The sequence below is a fragment of the Podarcis melisellensis genome, assembly GCF_964234715.1.
Source record: "Podarcis melisellensis genome assembly, chromosome: 8".
In the NCBI taxonomy this organism is placed as follows: domain Eukaryota; kingdom Metazoa; phylum Chordata; class Lepidosauria; order Squamata; family Lacertidae; genus Podarcis; species Podarcis melisellensis.
The window spans coordinates 11,600,608-11,621,048 of NC_138540.1; the positions used below are offsets into that span (position 1 = coordinate 11,600,608).

Here is a 20,441-nt window from a genome sequence, read left to right on the forward strand (position 1 = left end):
CCGCTTCCCGCCCCTCCTCGAACAAAAGGTGGCCCCGCCCGCGCGCTCCCCGCGCGCCCCGCCCCCTCCGTCCCGCTACCTACCTGGGTCCGGGGGCTCCCCTCCTGCAAGCCCACCCCTTTCTCCGGCAAGCTCCCACATGCCGGCCCGGCCCGGCCCGAGGTGGAGGAGCAGCCCGCGCCACGCAGCCAGATCAGGCCACCCAAAGGCCAGAGGTCGGCTGCCTCTGCTACTGATTGGGGGGCAAGATGCAGCCGCATCGGGACTAGTAGTAGCCACGGAGAGCCTTAGCCCCCACCCCACCCCCTCGGCATTTGCGCCTTTGGGAGTCCTCTCCCCTAAGGCCAGCAGAAGAGACTTGCGCCTCCCTTGGACCACAAGCGAGCCCATCTAAGCCAACATCTTAGGAGCCAACGTGTAGGGGCCAAGGTCCCTTCGTGCACCCCCCCCCCAAATATTTAGGCATTGCCATTCAAATGGTGTGTGTGCACTGAGTCATGTGATCGATTATGCAGGTTGGGGCTTACCTGGGCCCCCCAATATTTTATTCCAAGTTGGCACCACTGCCCCCAAAGACTTCTCCTGGACACACTCACTGATACCCTCTGCCACACATGGGTATCTAGGCCCTGCCGTTGAAGTCAAGGAAAATAGGTTTAAATTCTCTGAACCCTCTCTAGCCCAGGGGCCGCAAAACTTTTTGGACCTGGGGGCACATTTGAAATCCTAAGAAACACTCACAAGCACTGCCATTTCACAGAACGAAAACCGGCAATCCTCAGACCACATAAGACCTCCTACACAGCCATAGGCAAAGTTGGCCCTCCAGATGTTTTGGGACTACAACACCCATCATCCCTAGCTAAAAGGACCAATGGTCAGGGATGATGGGAATTGTAGTCTCGAAACATCTGGAGGGCCGAGTTTGCCTATGCCTGTCCTACACCCTACTTCCAATGTATGCAACAACAGCAGCAAGAATACTTATAGCGAAGTATTGGAAGACACAAGATTTACCCACCCGGGAAGAATGGCAGATGAAGTTGATGGACTATATGGAACTGACGGAAATGACTGGCAGAATCCGAGACCAGGGAGAATATTGTAAAATTAATGAATGTTAGAAAAATGTGGGAATGAAGTTATATGGCGTTAGTAGAAATGTTATAAGGAATTAAGTATAAACAGATTATTAGAGTATTAAAAGAAAAAATAAGGTTAGAATATGTTAAGATAATTATAGGATAGAAAACAGAGGAAGATGGAAAGGAATTGCTGAAACAATTAACAAAAGTGGAATACAAAAAGGGAGGTGTGAGGAGGTTGTTTAAATAAGCGAATGAAGGATAGGATGATGAAATTGTATGATGTGTTGTAAATTGTTTTTATTTTGTTGTGTTAGTTTAATATGTTAGTGTTGTGTGGTGTTTTTGTATTGTATTGTCTATTTTGTTTTGTAGTGTCAAATGTTTAAATTGTTGGAAAAGTAATAAATATTATTTTAAAAAAACAAAAACAAAAGAAGGCAGGTGAAATGCAAAAAATAGGCACCTCACTCCAAGAACCCTAATTTATTCTAAATTAAAATTAGGAGGAGCAGGGTACAGGATCAGTGGGTGCCAAGGGGGGAGGCTGAGAATGCTGTGGTGCCCGCTGGCAGCAGATCCCAGAAGAATCCTGCTGGAAAAGTTGATAAAGAGTCCCATCTAGGCCAGCACCCAGCCCTCACAGTGGCCAACCAGTTGCCCCAAAGGGAAGCCTGTGAGTGAGACCTGGGCACAACAGCGGCCCTCTCCCCACTAGCAGCACGCTATCCAAGGACAAAAGGAAACAGTGCTTCAGGTGCTGTGGAACTCACCGCCACAGGCTATTGCAACGAAAGCCAGCTGGCATAAGAAGCAAGCGTTGCAAAGGACTGGGTAAGGTTGTGGGCCTAGTGACAGTCTCTCTGCCTCTGGCGTTCCCCTCTCATGTCTTGGCCCTGAATCATCTTTGCTGCTTCATGGAGACCACTTCCCTCTATGGGAGACAATGTTTTCTCCTGCCTGACCTTGCAAGGGGCAAGGGTACAGATGTGTTTCTCAACTCCCAAGCAGAGCTCAGACGCTGCGTGCTCTGAGTCATTGGCCAGCCTTGGAATGAACCTTTGCAAATATGCACCACCACAAACTACAGGATAGAACAAAGGCCTTCGACTGCTTGTGATGTTTCACACAGGAATGTAGGAAAGTGGCCTTACACTGAGCCAGACCCTTTGACCACCTAGCTCAGTTTTGCCACTAGCCTGGTGCCCCAGAGAAGGCTGCAAGCAAGACATGAGCACAACAGCCAGTTGCGTAGCGTGGGTTGTCAGCACCCGGGGCAAGGCAAGTAATTTGCGCCCCCTAACCTGTGGATTTGCGCCCCCTAACCCCCAAAAAGCCTTTGACTGTGTCGACCACGGCAAACTATGGCAAGTTCTTAAAGAAATGGGAGTGCCAGATCACCTCATCTGTCTCCTGAGAAATCTCTATGTGGGACAAGAAGCTACAGTTAGAACTGGATATGGAACAACTGATTGGTTCAAAATTGGGAAAGGAGTACGACAAGGCTGTATTTTGTCTCCCTGCTTATTTAACTTATATGCAGAATTCATCATGCGAAAGGCTGGGCTGGATGAATCCCAAGCCGGAATTAAGATTGCCGGAAGAAATATCAACAACCTCAGATATGCAGATGACACAACCTTGATGGCAGAAAGTGAGGAGGAATTAAAGAACCTTTTAATGAGGGGTGAAAGAGGAGAGCGCAAAATATGGTCTGAAGCTCAACATCAAAAAAACGAAGATCATGGCCACTGGTCCCATCACCTCCTGGCAAATAGAAGGGGAAGAAATGGAGGTAGTGAGAGATTTTACTTTCTTGGGCTCCATGATCACTGCAGATGGTGACAGCAGCCACGAAATTAAAAGACGCCTGCTTCTTGGGAGAAGGGCAATGACAGGCCTAGACAGTATCTTGAGAAGTAGAGACATCACCTTGCCAACAAAGGTTCGTAGATGGTTGGATAGTGTTTTCGAGGTTACCAGCATGAGTTTGACCAAACTGCGGGAGGCAGTGGAGGACAGAAGTGCCTGGCGTGCTCTGGTCCATGGGGTCACGAAGAGTCGGACACGACTAAACAACTAAACAACAACAACAACCCTAACCCCCAGATGTTGTGCCCGGTGCGGCCGCCCCCCCTGCACCCCCTGCACCCCCCACACTACACCACTGACAACAGCCCCTCCCCACTTGTGATCCCCAGCAATGGGAATCACCCAGGAGTGGACATTCAGCCACCGTGCCTGGCAACCTTTTGGAGGTCTCCATTTGCCACATTTCGGAGACAAATTCAGTGAGATTTAGGCTGCAAGGATAAGCAGGACCACCGCCCTCTCCTCCTCTGTGTCTCCTTCAATCATTTTCTGGAGTGGGGCTGAATGTTTTTATTTCCTGGTCTGCAGTGGTTTCCTTTCTTTTGTCCAGCACTCTTGCGGAAGCAGCTGAGCTGTGTCAGCATTTGACAGCTCATTTGAGTTGCAGTGGTGAAGCCTTGAGTCAGCTTGAGCTGGCGTGGGGAGGAGGTGGGAGAGCCATTGAGGATTCCCATATAAGCCTTGCTTTTCGCCAACCAGACAGGCAGACAGGAAGTGCAAGTGTGGGAGGCCTCCCTCTCTACACATAATCGTGTATCCCCATGATTACAAGGGCTGGAGGCAAAGGGAAGGGAAGGGAAGGGTGTGGAGCACAGCACTAAGAATATAAAGGAAGGGCATGCAAGATTAGGCTCGAGGCAGAGAAGGAAGGAAGGATTGATCAAACCCCAGTTTGCAAAGAGGCTTCTGGGTAAGTAGAGGGTGTTTGCACACACGAGGATTAAATCACTTTGTGGTTTAATCCGTCTGCAACAACACAGCCATGGATCTGGCTCTGCCCGGCCAGCTTTTCCCACACTCCTGATAACGTACAATCCCCCCCCCCATAGCTTCCTGAACAGCAAGGCATTTGTAGCACAAAGTGCAGCTATAAGTTAGTTAAGCACACTAAAGACCCCCACCCCCAAATTTCAATGGGTAAGAGTTAAGGACATGGGTAGGCAAACTAAGGCCCGGGGGCTGGATCTGGCCCAATCACCTTCTAAATCCAGCCCGCAGATGGTCCGGGAATCAGCGTGTTTTTACATGAGTAGAATGTGTGCTTTTATTTAAAATGCATCTCTGGGTTATTTGTCGGGCATAGGAATTCGTTCATTACCCCCCCCAAATATAGTCCAGCCCCCCACAAGGTCTGAGGGACGTGAACTGGCCCCCTACTGAAAAAGTTTGCTGACCCCTGATTAAGGAAGTCCTTGGGTGGCTAGTCAAGAAGAGTTAGACAAATGCACTGGGGATAAAGGCTCTCAGTAGCCACTAGCCACAATGACTATGTTCTACTTTTTTATTGATAAAATTACTTTTGTATACCACCGTGTTATAAGTGAAAATCCGGACACAAAAGTTGTTGAGCGGAAATTCACCAAAATCTACACTTCTGACATGGGCTGCCATATGTCCGGATTTTCCCAGACAATTCAGCTTTAAAAAAACCCACAATAATACAGATAATCACCCAGGTGGCTGAAGAATCCATGATTAAACAATAACAGGCCCCGCTGGTGCAAAAATGTATTCCAGAAGCGAGGTGGCCTCGGCTGAATCTCTGCTGGTAGGGAGACGGGTGACACTCCATGCCAATTTCTGGTTGGATAACCGCCCTTGCAAGGTAGCCCCTTCATAAGTAACAAAGAGTCTTGTCGGCTACCAAATGTATTATGGAATAAGCAGATACAGAAAGTGTGCGCCTCCAATCATAGTACCTGGGTCTATTCAGTAGTGTCTGAGTGTGGAGAAGGAGACAGTAAACTCTGAGGAGAGGGAAATTAAATGCCAAAAAAACCCCCCAAACCACTCAACAACAAAGCAACTCCAACCACAGGCAACATTTCGCACATTGGACTCTGATCTACAAAAATCTTATTTCCATAATATAATCCCATAGTTTTTCAGCTGCTCCAAGACTCATTTTTGATGCATGAATGCTATATCATTGTTAATGGTTTATTATTCTCATCATCTCAATTTCCTACCTGCTGCTCACTGTCAGGATCCAGGTCAGGTTACAGGAATTTAAAAACAGTTTAAAACAAATTACTACTGTCATGCGAATAGGGTGGATCCTGAACACACACATCTATTGATCTATTGAGCTGAGGTGTCAAAGGCCAGGGAAAGAGGTGGGTCTTCAGCAAACAATTGAAACGACACACATAGGAAGATGCAGGAGGAATGACGGATGAGAAAAAGGGCTGGGGGGGGGGGGACAACCTTATTTAGGAATGTGGGGCGTGCAGAGAGCATGAAAAAGACTCCAGAGTTTCACATAAATATTTGTTGTTGTTTAGTCGTTTAGTCGTGTCCGACTCTTCATGACCCGATGGACCAGAGCATGACAGGCACTTCTGTCTTCCACTGCCTCCTGCAGTTTGGTCAAACTCAAAATAGAAGTCCGCTTTATTCCAGTTTTTGCCAGAAGCCTTTGCTCCCTAGGCACACCAGCTCCTTCCTTAGCTATCAGCAGAGTACTTTAGTGTTTATTTAAGACAAAGGGGGGCATTTTCAGCACCCCTGCAACACACATACATGAAGCACATAATCCCTTGGTGCAATCTGTCCACCTACCAGCCCCTGTGTGGTTAGTGTGTGTTATTTTGGTGGCATTCCCATAGCAGGCTGACTTTAAAAAGGGTTGGCTGTTTGTTCAAGAGAGGAGATAGCTTAAATTGGGGAGTAGGGGGGTTGCAATTAATGGGGTGGGGAAATGCAGTTGGGCAAGGCAACAACTAGCACAGAAATAAATAAGTCACCATTTAGTAAAGTGACAGGCATGAAATATCTATCCCACATCCAATGCGGGGCCCAGAGAGTCCACAGTACAGTGGATTGGGATGAAATCAAGCATTGGGATGAAATCCAGCCCCTAGGATTTCCCCACCTTGGACCTGCAGTCACTGGCTCATATCAACCTCCTCCAAAGCCCGCTCTGTGTTTCAGGATGTTGCCATTGCAGAGTGGGATTTTGAAGGGTCTTTGTAGTGTCTCGAGGGCTTTCGGGAGGCAGAAGCTGAGGGCGCGAACCTTTGAGAATAATCCTGAAGTGCCACAACAAACAAAAGAAAAAACAGAAATATTAGGTTCTAGAAAGCAAATCAATGACATCGTTTAGCCATCTTCAAATATCTCAAGGGCTGTCACAAGGAAGATTTCTTGTTTTCTCGTGCTCTGGGGGTGAGAACCCAAACCAATGGCTTCAAGTTACAAGAAAGGAAATTCTGAGTAAACATGGGAATAGTTTTCTGGCAGTTATAGCTGTTGGACAGTGGAATGGACTCCCTTGGAAGATGGAAGGCTCTCCTTCATTGGTGGTTTTAAGCAGAGGTTGGACGGCCATCTGTCCATCTGCCATGGATGCTTTAGTTGAGATTCCTGCATTTCAGGCAGTTGGACTAGATGACTCTCAGGGTCCCTTCCAGCTCTACAATTCTATGATTCTATGATTAGGAGGAGATTTGTGACAGGCAAAGAGGAGCATTTCTTTCATGAAATAGCTGTTAAACTTGTGGAGCTCATGATCACAGGACGTGGCCTTTTGAAGCAGATTAGACACATTCATTGAGTATATATAATCCCGTCTCTCCTAACGCTCTGGTGGCCATGAGATGCTTTGCATTGTGGCTCCCTTCTCTGCCTGGGTCTGAAACATCTGGAGGGGCACTAGGTTGGGGAAGCATGGGGCAGGCTATATGCCAGGAGAGCAGGAAATGTGTCCTCCGAGTTTAGAGACAGGAGCAGATGTTGGAGAGAAACCCCAGGGATTGGCTTTCACCATCTTCCTCAAACTGAGAGCTTTCCAGACCTCCATGTGACAAAATGGTGGACCTCTGGTATGATTCAGTGTGACTGTTTCCAAATATGGTTTTTTTAATAGGTTTTTAAATATTGTCTCCCCCCAAGGTGGTGGCAGCCTCCACTGAGGTCCCTCAGACTTCCCACCCCAACAAAGCCCACTGTTCCTCTCCCTTCCCACTGCCATCTTGGAATACCTTCCAGATGGCGCCAACACTCTCTTGCTCCTCCTCACCTGCTTCCTGCAGATATCCAGTATAATTCCCGCCCGCATCAGGCACCAGATCTCCCCCACCAGTGAAACGAGGACGTTCACAATGTCCATCCACCGGCCAACGGTCATCAGCAGGATCAAGAGGCCCCCCATTCTGACAAAGACCGTCTGGTAGGCCATCTGCTCTGTGGGGTTCTGCCGTTGCTCTTCTGCCATTGGACAAAGGAAAGATAAAATGGTTAGGTTTCTGCTGGTCAACTTATATACAATGCCAGTACTATTCAGAGGAGACTTGTTTAAATTAATGAACCTAAGAAAGACTCACACTGGATACACTCTGCAAATGAGAAGGCAGGGATGGGGAACAACTGTGGTCCTCCAAGTGTCAAGGACTGGCTGGATGAGGAAGAGCAGTGGGAGCCCCCCGCCCAAGAGACCCCCGGGAAGATGCAGAAGATGACGACTTAGATCCTGGGTCCTGGTGGTGGGACACGGAAGAGCAGTCTGGGGAAGGGACGAGCTGGGAGGTGCTAGAAGCAGGGAGTTTGAGTGATCCAGGGGAGCCAGGAGGAGGAGGCACCTTCCAGGACAGGATCTGAGGCCGAGTGTCACAGTGTGAGCACAGACTCAGAAAGAGAGCAGTCAGAGGTTGCCCTTGCTCCCAGCAGCAGGGCAGTCTCGGTCCTGCTGGGTCGCTTCCCCCTCTGATACCCCAATCGATGAGAATCCTGCACGCTGCTGAGCGTTGGGTCAGACAAGCCCAGAGGATGAGCACTCCCCTTTGACGCAGCCTTCATCTGCTTGGGAGGGATCCAGAGTGAGAGGCTAGAGGGGAATGTGAAGGGCTAGTGGTCAGTTTCAGCAACTTCTCAGCTGGATTAAGGTGTTGTTGTTTCGTCATTTAGTCGTGTCCGACTCTTCGTGACCGCATGGACCAGAGCACGCCAGGCACTCCTGTCTTCCACTGCCTCCCGCAGTCTGGTCAAACTCATGCTGGTAGCTTCGAGAACACTGTCCCACCATCTCGTCCTCTGTCATCCCCTTCTCCTTGTGCCCTCCATCTTTCCCAACATCAGGATCTTTTCCAGGTGGCCAAAGTATTGGAGCCTCAGCTTCAGGATCTGTCCTTCCAGTGAGCACTCAGGGCTGATTTCCTTCAGAATGGATAGGTTTGTTCTTCTTGCAGTCCATGGGACTCTCAAGAGTCTCCTCCAGCACCATAATTCAAAAGCATCAATTCTTCGGCGATCAGCCTTCTTTATGGTCCAGCTCTCACTTCCGTACATCACTACTGGGAAAACCATAGCTTTAACTATATGGACCTTTGTTGGCAAGGTGATGTCTCTGCTTTTTAAGATGCTGTCTAGGTTTGTCATTGCTGCTGCGTTAATAAAAGCTAATTGCATTCCGTGCCTCCTGTGTGTCCCTGCCCTGTGGTCAACCTGGGCTCACTTGGTAGCTTCTGGACACCAAGTGATACTGGTCTCCCAACTCCAGCATAGCCAGTAGTCCGGGATGATAATGGGAGCTGGAGGAGTCCAGTAACATCTGGAGGCCCACAGGCTCTCCCATCCCTGCATTAAAAGGATACAGAGTAGTGATGGAGGCATCTGGAGCAGTAAAAGCAAGTGATGGTCTAGTTAAGGGACAGAGAACCTGTGCTGCCATCTAGACCTTGCAGGACTCCGGGTCCCAGCAGCCAGCATGGGCAAGAGTCAGGGCCAGAGCTGGGAGCTGGAGTCACAACAACATCATCCGGAAGGCCACAGGCCACCATCCCTGCTGTAGGGATAGCTCAGTGAGAACAGTCTCTTAATCTCAGGGTTTCTGGTTCAAGCTCCACATGGAGCAAACATTTCCTGAATTGCAGGGTGTTGTGACTAGAGGACCCAACTCTACAATTCCACGATTGTATCATCAGCAGAACCAGTCCAATTCTCTCTTCTAAAAAAGACAAGAAACTGAACTATCATGTCAACATAGGAAAAGGCCTTGTACCAAGTTGATACTATTTTGCCAGCCTCATGTCCTTTTGAGGAGGGCTGAACCCGGGGTCTCCTACACGGCAAGTGTGTGCTCTGCTGTGTGCTCTTTATTTGGGGCCTCCACAGTTAAGAGCAGAGGAAGCTGCCTTAGACCAGACCATCAGATGCTTTCTCCGCCTTTCTCTTGTAATTGGCAGCAGGTCCTCAAGGTCTCTGGCAGGGTGTGTCTCTCTGTGTGTGCCTTGTACACATATTTGCATTTCTTCTTTCTTTGGTGATCCCTCGTAGTCAAGTAAGACTGTCTTCCGTAAACACAGTTTTAACAATGAGTCCAGAAGAAGAAGAAGAAGAAGAAGAAGAAGAAGAGTTTGGATTTGATATCCCGCCTTTCACTCCCTTTAAGGAGTCTCAAAGCGGTTAACATTCTCCTTTCCCTTCCTCCCCCACAACAAAGACTCTGTGAGGTGAGTGGGGCTGAGAGACTTCAGAGAAGTGTGACTGGCCCAAGGTCACCCAGCAGCTGCATGTGGAGGAGCAGGGAATCGAACCCGGTTCACCAGATTATGAGACTACCGCTCTTAACCACTACACCACACTGGCTGTGGAGGCCAATTCTGGATCCACACATCCTTCCACAGTGGGGATATATGTTTCCGGGCAGGAGTTGATCACGATGAGGGTATGCCAAGTGTGTCTTCTTCTTAGCACATTTCTCCCTTTCATCCTGAGTTTGAGTGTCTTCAAAGCCCATGACACCTTTGGAAAAGGCTGTTCTCCAACTGGAGCGCTCGCAGGCCGGTGTTTCCCAGTTGTCGGTGTTTATCCTACTTTTTTAAGATTTGCCTTGAGACAGTCTTTAAACCCCTTTTGTTGACCAACAGCATGACACTTTCCATTTTTAAGTTGGGAATAGAGTAGTTGCTTTGGAAGACGATAATCAGACATCCGCACAACATGACCAGTCCAACGATGTTGATGTTGAAGAATCATTGCTTTGACACTGGTGATCTTTGCTTCTTCCAATGCACTAACATTAGTTTGCCTGCCTTCCCAAGTGATGTGTAAAAATTTTCAGAGACACCGTTGATGGAACGGATCTACAAGGGATCTTTGTATTTAATGGATCTTTGTATTTAAGATCCCCCTAGCTAGAAATGCCAGGAGTTGCACCTGGCGACTTTCCCCCTTACCAGACATTATTCTGATGGCCTGTGATGCCACGGAACGTTCGCAAACATTCCAACCGCTCCAGGAAGGGAAGGTGCCAGAAGTGGACCATTCTGCAGGAGGGTGCTGCTTGCTTGCTGCTGGGGAAGGAAGCCAAAGGCCAACGGCCGCCCACACCTAGCAACCTCCCAAAGATCTTGCCCACTGAGCCAGAGGCCCACGAGGGGAGGAGGAGCTCACCTTGCATATAGATGACAAGCAGCGTGTAGCAGATGGTGAGCGGGGTCCAGAAGCGGATGGCCTCTGAGGTGGTGAGGAAGTCCCGGTTGATCAGGGCCACCGCCGCCAGGTCGGCCACCACGAAGGTGACCTTGAGGGCGTTGCAGAGGAGGCGAGGGATGCCGTGCCAGGTGGTCAGGAGGAAGAGGCAGGCTCCGCAGTAGCGCTCCTTGCAGTGGAGCTCGTACATGGTGAAGATGTGGCGCGTCAGGCGCCAGACATAGTAAGTTAAGAGTCCTGCCAGGCCGACGCTGAGGAGCAGGTTCCAGGTGCGGTGGGGCGCCCCCTCCTGGAGGTAACTGAGACTGCAGGAGATGCCGCAGCCCAGGGAGTACTGGCAGAAGAGGTAGAGCTGGCTGCTGTGCGCCCCCTGCAGGATCCCAGTGGAAATTGAGAGATGGTAGCAGCGTATATTATTTTTTTTATATAGAAATAATTTCAATTATAAAGAAATAGAGTGCTACAAAGGGGGGGAGAGAGAAAGTAAGGGGGGAGAATAAATGTGTGTGTAAGAAAGAGAGAGAAAGAAACAATACACAAAACTGCAATGTAATATACAGTCGTACCTTGGATCCTGAACGCCCTGGAACTTGGACTTTTTGGCTCCTGAATGCCGCAGACCTGGAAGTGACTGTTCCGGTTTGCGGACGTTCTTTTGGAACCCAAATGTCCGATAGGGCTTCCACAGCTTCTGATTGGCTGCAGGAGCTTCCTGCAACCAATCAGAAATAGCTACAGTGGTACCTCAGGTTAAGTACTTAATTCATTCCGGAGGTCCGTTCTTAACCTGAAACTGTTCTTAACCTGAAGCACCACTTTAGCTAATGGGGCCTCCTGCTGCTAGCACGCCGCTGCAGCATGATTTCTGTTCTCATCCTGAAGCAAAGTTCTTAACCCGAGGTACTATTTCTGGGTTGGCGGAGTTTGTAGGCTGAAGCGTCTGTAACCTGAAGCGTATGTGACCTGAGGTACCACTGTATTTGGTTTGGAAGTCGAACAGTCTTCCAGAACAGATTCCAAGGTACGACTGTACTCCCATACATTCATATATTAATTGATATGGACGGTGGCAGTGTATGGGGGGGTGTTTATTTTGATTAAATATATTTTGATTTTAGATTTAGATTCTGTTCTGTCAACCACCCTGTGACTTCCATGTATAGGGCGGCATATAAATTCAAGAAATAAATAATAATGGTTAGTGTGTCGGACTAGGACCAGGGAGATCAGAGTTCAAATCCCCACCCGGCCATGAAGCTCACTGGGGGACGTTGGGGACCAGTCACTGCCTCAGCCTAACCTACCTCACACGGATGTTGTGGGGACAAAATGGGGAATGAGAACCACCGCGTACAGCGCTTTGAACCCCTTGGAAGAAAAGCTGGGATGTAAATGCAGTGAATAAATAAATAAAAATCCCTCCATCCAAATGGCAGGATAAATCTCGACTGTCGCAGGAATTCGCTTCCTTCTATCGCAGGGCTCCTGGTGACTTTGACTCCACTCAGGCATGTGGTCCCACCTCAGCCCGCACATGAAGAAATATAATAATAATGATAATAATATAATAATAATTTATTATTTATACCCTGCCCATCTGGCTGGGCTTCCCCAGCCACTCTGGGCGGCTTCCAAAAAAATATTAAAACACTGTAATACATCAAACATTAAAAGCTTCCCTAAACAGGGCTGCCTTCAGATGTCTTCTAAAAGTTTGCTGGTTGTTGTTCTCTTTGACATCTGGTGGGAGGGCGTTCCACAGGGCGGGTGCCACTACCGAGAAGGCCCTCTGCCTGGTTCCCTGTAACATGGCTTCTCGCAGTGAGGGAACCGCCAGAAGGCTCTCGGTGCTGGACCTCAGTGTCTGGGTAGAACAATGGGGGTGGAGACGCTCCTTCAGATATACTGGGAAAAGGGAAAGAAAGAGTCGCTCACCTTGTCAAGGGAGAGGACGGTGGAGATGGCCCGAAGGGAGAACTCTAGCACCACCAAGGCAGCCACACGATAGCCGACCACCGTGAAGGTCCCGGTCAGCACCAGGAGATGCAGCTGGTCCAGCAGCGGCCACTGGTTGCGGATGATCTCCTTCTCCTTCTGCCGGTCGGGGTCGCTGGGGCAGAAATGAGGGTCTCAAGAAGGGAAAGGCAATTTCTCCGCTCAGGACTGAGAGCTCAAACTCAGGAAGCTACAGGGACTAGCTAGAGTAAACACACCTTCCCTTTGCTGAGTCCCATCTGAGTACTTCCGGGAGAGCCCAGAGAGTTTCTCCCACCACCAGGTCTCCAAAGTTGGCAGGAACCTGATATCCTCTGAATTTACTTCCACCTAAACATTAGGAAGAACTTCCTGACAGTAAGATCTGTTCGACAGTGGAATTTGCTGTCGAACACACCACAAGGAGTGTGGTGGAGTCTCCTTCTTTGGAGGTCTTTAAGCAGAGGCTTGACAACCATATGTCAGGAGTGCTCTGATGGTGTTTCCTGCTTGGCAGGGGGTTGGACTCGATGGCCCTTGTGGTCTCTTCCAACTCTATGATTCTATGATTCCATTCTATGATTCTACTCCAGGAGAACCAGAGGGGGTGCTCCTCTTCTGTACTGTTTCTGGAGCCTGAAAAGGGTCTTCTTGGGGCTTGGCTCTGAAAAGACCCTTGGAAACACACAAAGGTTTGTTCGCTGGCAAACACAACCTCCCTGGCTGCCTTTCCCTGTATCAATCTTGGGGCGTGTTCAGGTCCTCTGTGATCATTTCACATTTCCCAAGTTGAGTTTGGTCACCGAGATCAAATGAAACCTGCTCCTATTTAAGCTCCCGGTTCAGCCCTGACCGAAACCGTCCCCAAATCCATAGGGATGTGTTTGCAATGTCCCTGTCCTCATACAAAGAATCACGGCTTAAGGACAACCTCATCCTCTGAAAAATAGTTGATACACTGCTGAATATCGTTTTCCATTGCCTGTGCTCATCTGCTTTGTTTTCCATAGCTGAAAAGATGAAGGAAATGCCAAGGAAGGCATCTTTGCCTGGCAATCTTTTTCTCACCAATACAAAAGGCATCTTGCCAGCCAGCGTACAAAGAAGTCAGCTGGGCACTGCCCAGGTGGGGCTATGCTTGCGCCCTGCCCTGGAGATAAGATGCTGCCACACCAATATTTAACTCCCAGGGATCCCTGGGACTCCAAAGCATGGCATTGGTGGAAGCTCACATGAACCAGATCTTAAAAGGAGGTTCCTCAAAGGCAAGACCAGAGACAATCAACTTTGCAGGAGCAGAAAATCTGGGCTTATCCCTATTGAATTAATAGGAGTGTCTGAGATTCTTTCTGCAGACAGACAGCCATCAAAGCATCCGGTTTCAGGAGGCAAACGTGACACTAGGCAGATCGGCTTGCTGGTCTTTATGGCTCCTACCTTCCACCACCTAGTCAGCACCTTATCAGAGCCCTGCAGGGGTTAATAGCCACCCCAGGGCCGCCTGCAAGGACAGATTGAGGAAGCGGCTCTCTGTTTAGAAATCTCTGCTCTGCTGCCTAACAAACACTCACTTCAAACAGTTGATGTAGATGTAAATCTTCATCAGGCTGCCCAGGATGGAGACGGCACAGGCGCCCACCAGCCCTGAAAGGAAGCAAAGGTCAGAACAGGGGTAGGGCTCAGTGGGTGAGGAAGGCCCCCCCGGGAGGAGGAGAAGCTCACCCTGCAAGACGGAGTCCACCAGATCGGAGCCCCAGGCCAGGCTGGGGAAGGCGGGCAGCCAGGAGACCAGGTAGGAGTAGAGGCTGGAAAGCATGGTGGTGCCGTGGGGCAGGGGGAGGGTGGGTCTGGCCTTCCTCTTCCCGGCTGCAGGCTCAAAGGTCTGCTGTTGGAGGGCTGGCGAGAGCCCAGGGACCTTGTCCTTGTGTTGCTGATGCTCTGGTAAATCATTGCTGCCTCTTTGCCCCTCCTGGGGAGGAGGCCACTCAGCCAGAGCCCTTGCACAACCATTTCTGCTTGGGGAGAAGCAGGAAAATCATTTCCTGCGCCAGTAGTAGTAGTAGTAGTAGCAGCAGCAGCTCCCCACAATGAAAGCAAAGGGAAACACTTCAGGCAAGGAGGTTTTTCAGCTCCAGCCCAACTGCAAAATGTTCTTCTTCTTTTCTTTCAAATTTTTTTTATTACTTTTCACAAAATTATAAACAAAAACAAACAAACAAACATACAAAGATAAATCATAACCTTATTAAAATGACACTTATTAACATTGTTAAGTGACTTCCTCGCTTCCCCTTGGTTGAATTTCCATGCATATCCTTTTAACGGCTTTCCAAATCATAATTCTTATAAACTTCACTTAGTCTGTTAACATCCTTATATCTTTTCAATTCAAGATTGAACACGTTCAACATCACACCAGCTGCAAAATGTTCTTGCAGGTGTTGTCCTCTCTGCCTGCCTCCCTTGAGCCTCTTCTGAGAAGCCCCTTCTTTACAAAAACAGGTGCCAAAAAGGAGATCATGTAGGGAAGTGCTGCTGAGCATATGCAGAGTGCTTTTCCCTCGCATCACTGGTGAGTAACTTTAAATGGAGGAGGAGGACTCTCATGCGGGCCTGAGCCCCAGAATCCATTTTTCTTCTCAACAGACTACTTTTAGGTCACAGCACTTCAGAGCTGCATTTGTTTTACTTGTGATACGTGGGTTTTTATGCATACTCCGACAGACAGCATAGCACACATAACAAATGCATGCAGATAAATGTATCTGGACGAACACGAGCCCTTGCTTGGACACACCGCATGCCAGAAACAAACCCCAGGTGCCAAAGCTCACTCGTCTAGCCCACTTCCCTTTGCACAATGGTGAAGCAAAATATAACAAAGACCTGTCAATCAAAGCAGCAGGATGCCTTGTAAATCAGCACGGTTCCAACTGTGGTACTAGTAATAATAATAATAATAATAATAATAATAATAATAATAATAATAATAATAATAGATTTATACTCCACCCATCTGGCTGGGTTTCCCCAGCCACTCTGGGCAGCTTCCAACAAAATATTAAGATACAATAGCCTGTTAAACATTAAAAGCATCCCTAAACAGGGCTGCCTTCAGATGTCTTCTAAAAGTCTGGTAGTTTTTCTCTTATTAAGCTTCTGTCAGATAAAGAGAAACCACTCCCCTTTGTGTAACAAATATTTATTTTTGTACTCAGCAGGGGTGCCAAGTTGAATAAAATATTGAGGGTTTTCAGGTAAGCCCTACTCCACATAACTGATCACATGATGTGGCACATGCACATTTGAATGGCAATGCCAACGAGCTTAGGAGGAGCCCTCAAATATTTTGGGGGGTTTGTCGGACGGGACCTCAGCCACTACGAGTTGACTCCTATAGTACTCAGTATATGTAAAGACCGTAACCAAGGAAGTCAGGGGAAGTTTGTATCTTGAATTTTTATACTGTCTCGAAAGTCCCATCTCAGGTGAGCTGTGGAGGGGTGAGGCTCCTTTTTTTCTGATCCTGAGGTGGTTCCTGCTAAGAGGGGGTCTTCCCCAAGTGCACAGTTGCTCCTGAGTTTGAGTTTATCTCCACTGAAATCAAGGGACACTGCCAGGACAGTGGTACCTTGGGTTAAGTATTTAATTTGTTCCAGAGGTCCGTTTTTAACCTGAAACTGTTCTTAACCTGAAGCACCACTTTAGCTAATGGGGCCTCTCACTGCCGCTGCGCCGGCGGAGCACGATTTCTGTTCTCATCCTGAAGCAAAGTTCTTAACCCGAGGTACTATTTCTGGGTCAGCGGAGTCTGTAACCTGAAGCGTATGTAACCCGAGGTACTACTGTACGTACTGCCATGCAAACCCTCCTTGACAAGCTTTCTGTCAAAATGTTTTGCAAGGAGGGGGGGCCGGCCGCACCAGGCGCAACATCTGGGGGTTAGGGTTAGGGGCGCAAATCCATGGGTTAGGGGGCGCAAATCCATGGGTTAGGGGGCACAAATTACTTGCCTTGCCCCGGGTGCTGACAACCCACGCTACGCCACTGCACAAGTACAAAGGCAGCAGGGTCAGTTCTGGTGCCAGAAGACCCCCATGGAAGCATGCAAGTCTGCTGGGCAGACCTTTGAGCTAACTTCCATTTGGCCTTTGCATCCTGAGCCCTCATCCCAATTTCTGGTCCTAGGGACTCAGGTTCTCCCTTCTGCTCCCACAAACCACCTACAGTGGGTGCAAAGGGTGCTAATCATGTACACCAGCTAGAGCTCACTGGGCAGGTGGGAAGGTGATATATAAATGTAATAAATAATAATTGAGGTTTGGGGATATCTTGTTAATCACTTAGGACTTCAGTCATGAAGTCAAGGCCCTCTGCAGGTGACAAAGCAGCTCCTTCTGCCATGTTAAAAAATGGAAGCATCTGCTAGATCCGTTGAGTCCGGCAACCTATTCTCAGCTAGAATATGCTTTGACCCTCCTGCCTGAATGAAAATGGAACCTAGAGTGCTTCTTTAAAAGCAATTAGAGGTACTTTGCCTGCAACAGTCATTATTATGTGCCAGGCATCATAGCCCTTGGTGCAAGCCTCGGCTAAAAAGCTTTCGGAAGAGCTTCTGCTCATAAGCCGGACCACAAAATGAAAATCGCACAGAGCAATTAGAGCCAATCAATACCAAGTGATAAAAGATACAATTGTGTAATAGTCAGCGAAGGCACCAGGGAGGGAAAAGCTGTGTGTGTGTGTCTGCTAAAAAGGCAGTGTGTTTGTGCCAGGGGAGTCCAAATGTGGTGCTGCATCTGAGATTTTTGCTCCCTTCCTCATCACATTTTCTCTTAAGAATGTTGCGGAAACTTATGGGCTGCAGTAAGTTGGCCCTGGGGGCTGATGGGGAAGAGAGGGGAATCGGAATGAGAGTGGCTTTGACAGTGGCTCTAGGGTGGAGTGCAAGACCCAATCAAGTAGAGGGAAATCCAGCTCCATCCTTGGTACATTTTAACCTACCCTGCCTTCGGCTTTTGTGAAGTAGTCTTCCTTACTTTTTAATATTTGCGGAGTATCACAGTCCTATATTATGCACTGATAGTTTTAATTACATAACATAAAAGAAAAGATAAAATTGTTTTGGGCTTTCCCTCTACTGCACAGGGTGGCGCTGTGGTCTAAACCACTGAGCCTCTTAGGCTTGCCAATCAGATGGTCGGAGGTTCGAATCCCTGCGACGGGGTGATCTCCCATTGCTCAGTCCCAGCTCCTGCCAACATAGCAGTTCGAAAGCACGACCAAAAGTGCAAGTAGATAAATAGGTACCGCTCCAGCAGGAAGGTAAACAGTGTTTTCCTGCACTCTGGTTTCGGTGTTCTGTTGCGCCAGAAGCGGCTTAGTCATCCTGGACACATGACCCGGAAGCTGTACGCCGGCTCCCTCGGCCAATAAAGCGAGATGAGCGCCACAACCCCAGAGTCATCTGCGACTGGACTTAACTGTCAGGGGTCCTTTACCTTTACCTTTTCTACTGCTGAAAGTTGACAGTCTTTATGGCAGCATTTAGTATATTAAAAAAGGATTCCTGGACAAAGGTGACTATGGGGTGCGGCGCTCATCTCGCTTCAGGCCAAGGGAGCCGCGTTTGTCCACAGACAGCTTTCTGGGTCATGTGGCCAGCAGGACTAAACCACTTCTGGTGCAACGGGACACTGTGACAGAAACCAGAGCGCACGCTAACGTCGTTTACCTTCCCATCGCAGTGGTACCTATTTATCTACTTGCATTGGTGTGCTTTCGAACTGCTAGGTTGGCAGAAGATGGGACAGAGCAATGGGAGCTCACCCTGTCGTGGGGATTCGAACCGCCAACCTTCTGATCAGCAAGCCCAAGAGGGGTTTAGACCACAGCACCACCCACGTCCTGCTATTTAGTATGAACATAATTTTGGCTCGATGTGCTTTAACAGCCCTTCTCTAGGCAGACATATGCAATTGTACATTGAGCATAATGTATTTTTGTGGGATGGATGGGTTTTTATTGGTAGGAGATGATATATTAATTGAAATTTATCCCTCCAGGCTCCCAGATGTGGGGATTTCAAAATCTAAAAAGCAAAGGAATTAAGAATGGAAAGCCTTGTTTTGAGCAGGTCCAGCTAAGAAAGCAAGCTGGCTTCGCCCCTCTTACCACACTTAACAAAGAATCAGGCAACAACTTGTAAAGTTTGTTTAAAAACAAGATTATCTGGGAGAGGGGAATTGACATCACACCAAGCTCACTCTACCAATTGTATTCCTATGGTCTGAGTATCTGCCTTTCTGCAGGACTTAGCCCCTTCTCAAGCTAGCTAGCAATAATATGCACTTGTTGGGTTTGGCTGCTAATCTCCCAAAATTGTAATAGTTTAATTGTTTAGTGAAATGTGCAGCTGAGCAGTTAATGTGCAGAGTCACTGGCCACTGTGCACTTTCCTGTGAGGAAAATTTGTAGCATTTGGAGCTTTTTAGTTTACAGAACAGATGAGTAAGAGGCAACATGTTAGAAACTTTGTCTAGGTCATGATTTTCTGAATTTGTGATGTTTTGATGATTTTGTTCCACATGGTGTCAAGCTCTTTTAAAAAAAAATGAGTCAGCTGTTTATAAATAAAATAGCCATCAGGCCTATAGAGAAATTTATTTTACAACCTTCTGCTAGATGGCAGGAGAGAGGTTTGTGGACTTTGTGCGAAGCATATTAAACTGGTTAGCAGGGCGGCATTGTTGGCTGATGACTATCCTCTGCTGCTTCTCTTTTGCTATTTGTGCACCTTGGCCTTCCTCAAGCCGATGTTTTGAACTACAGCGCCCCCCAGCCCCCAGCCAGCACAGCTGCATGGGGCTGGGGCTGATGGGAGCTGTAGTCCAACTAGCTCAGAGGGCACCAGATTGACAAAGGCTGGCCTTGCTGATGACAACAGTCGTGCTGAGCTCCCTTCCGTCCTTCTGTCTGCCTTGCTACCTGTTCCCATCCTACAGAAGTGCCACCAGGTTGGAGCAGCCCATCCCTGTGAGCTTTCAGCCAAGGGCACCTATAGAGAGTCAACAGTGTATACCTGGTGAGGTGGCACCTTCTGGTGGATTTCTGGTGTGATGTTGACAAAGGTGCCTGTTCATGTGTAAAGCTGAAAGTCCACAGGAGGGTGCGGCTGTTTGTCTCATAGCTGTTGTTCAGAAATGCCCAGCCTGTGAAGAGGGAGTGCCCCTCCCCTCCCCATTGCCCCGGTTGGCACAACTCCCTCTTCCCTTCCCCAAACACGCTGCTTCTCTGGCAACAAGATGCCCAGGGGAAGCCCACAAGCAGGGTATGAAGAGAGCAGTAGCAGACACTCTCCCACATTCGCTTGAGGAAAAAACTGAACTTGGTGCGCCAGTGGGCTGGAGTGGTTTTGCAGGTGCCAGGCTATTGAAGGGGAGACCCAAGTTCCAATCCCCTACTCAGTTGTGACTGCCAGTTGCTCCCTCTCAGCCTATCCTGCCTAACAGGGTTGTTGTGAGGATAAAATGTGCAGAACGGTCCTTTTTGCCGCCTTTGTTGCTGTTTAGTCATTTAGTCAGGTCCGACTCTTCGTGACCCCATGGACTAGAGCACGCCAGGCACTCCTGGCTTCCACTGCCTCCCAGTTTGGTCAAACTCCTGTTAGTAGCTTCAAAAACACTGTCCCACCATCTCGTCCTCTGTTGTCCCCTTCTCCTTGTGCCCTCCATCTTTCCCAACATCAGGGTCTTTTCCAGGGAGTCTTCTCTTCTCATGAGGTGGCCAAAGTACTGGAGCCTCAGCTTCAGGATCTGTCCTTCCAGTGAGCACCCGGGGCTGATTTCCTTCAGAATGGAA

The 20,441-nt window shown here is 48.6% G+C and overlaps 1 protein-coding gene across 1 annotated transcript; it reads right to left on the minus strand.

The window, feature by feature from the left end:
* Positions 1–5,103: 5,103 nt before the first annotated feature.
* Positions 5,104–14,556, minus strand: TMEM82 (transmembrane protein 82). Its single transcript, XM_081923153.1, has 6 exons — positions 14,304–14,556; positions 14,153–14,225; positions 12,543–12,717; positions 10,569–10,977; positions 7,198–7,385; positions 5,104–6,208 (listed from the first exon to the last, which is right to left on the minus strand). Exons 1-6 carry the CDS (start codon positions 14,395–14,397, stop codon positions 6,107–6,109), a joined length of 1,041 nt encoding a protein of 346 aa, XP_081779279.1. The 5' UTR covers positions 14,398–14,556; the 3' UTR covers positions 5,104–6,106.
* Between the last annotated feature and the right edge of the window lie 5,885 nt (positions 14,557–20,441).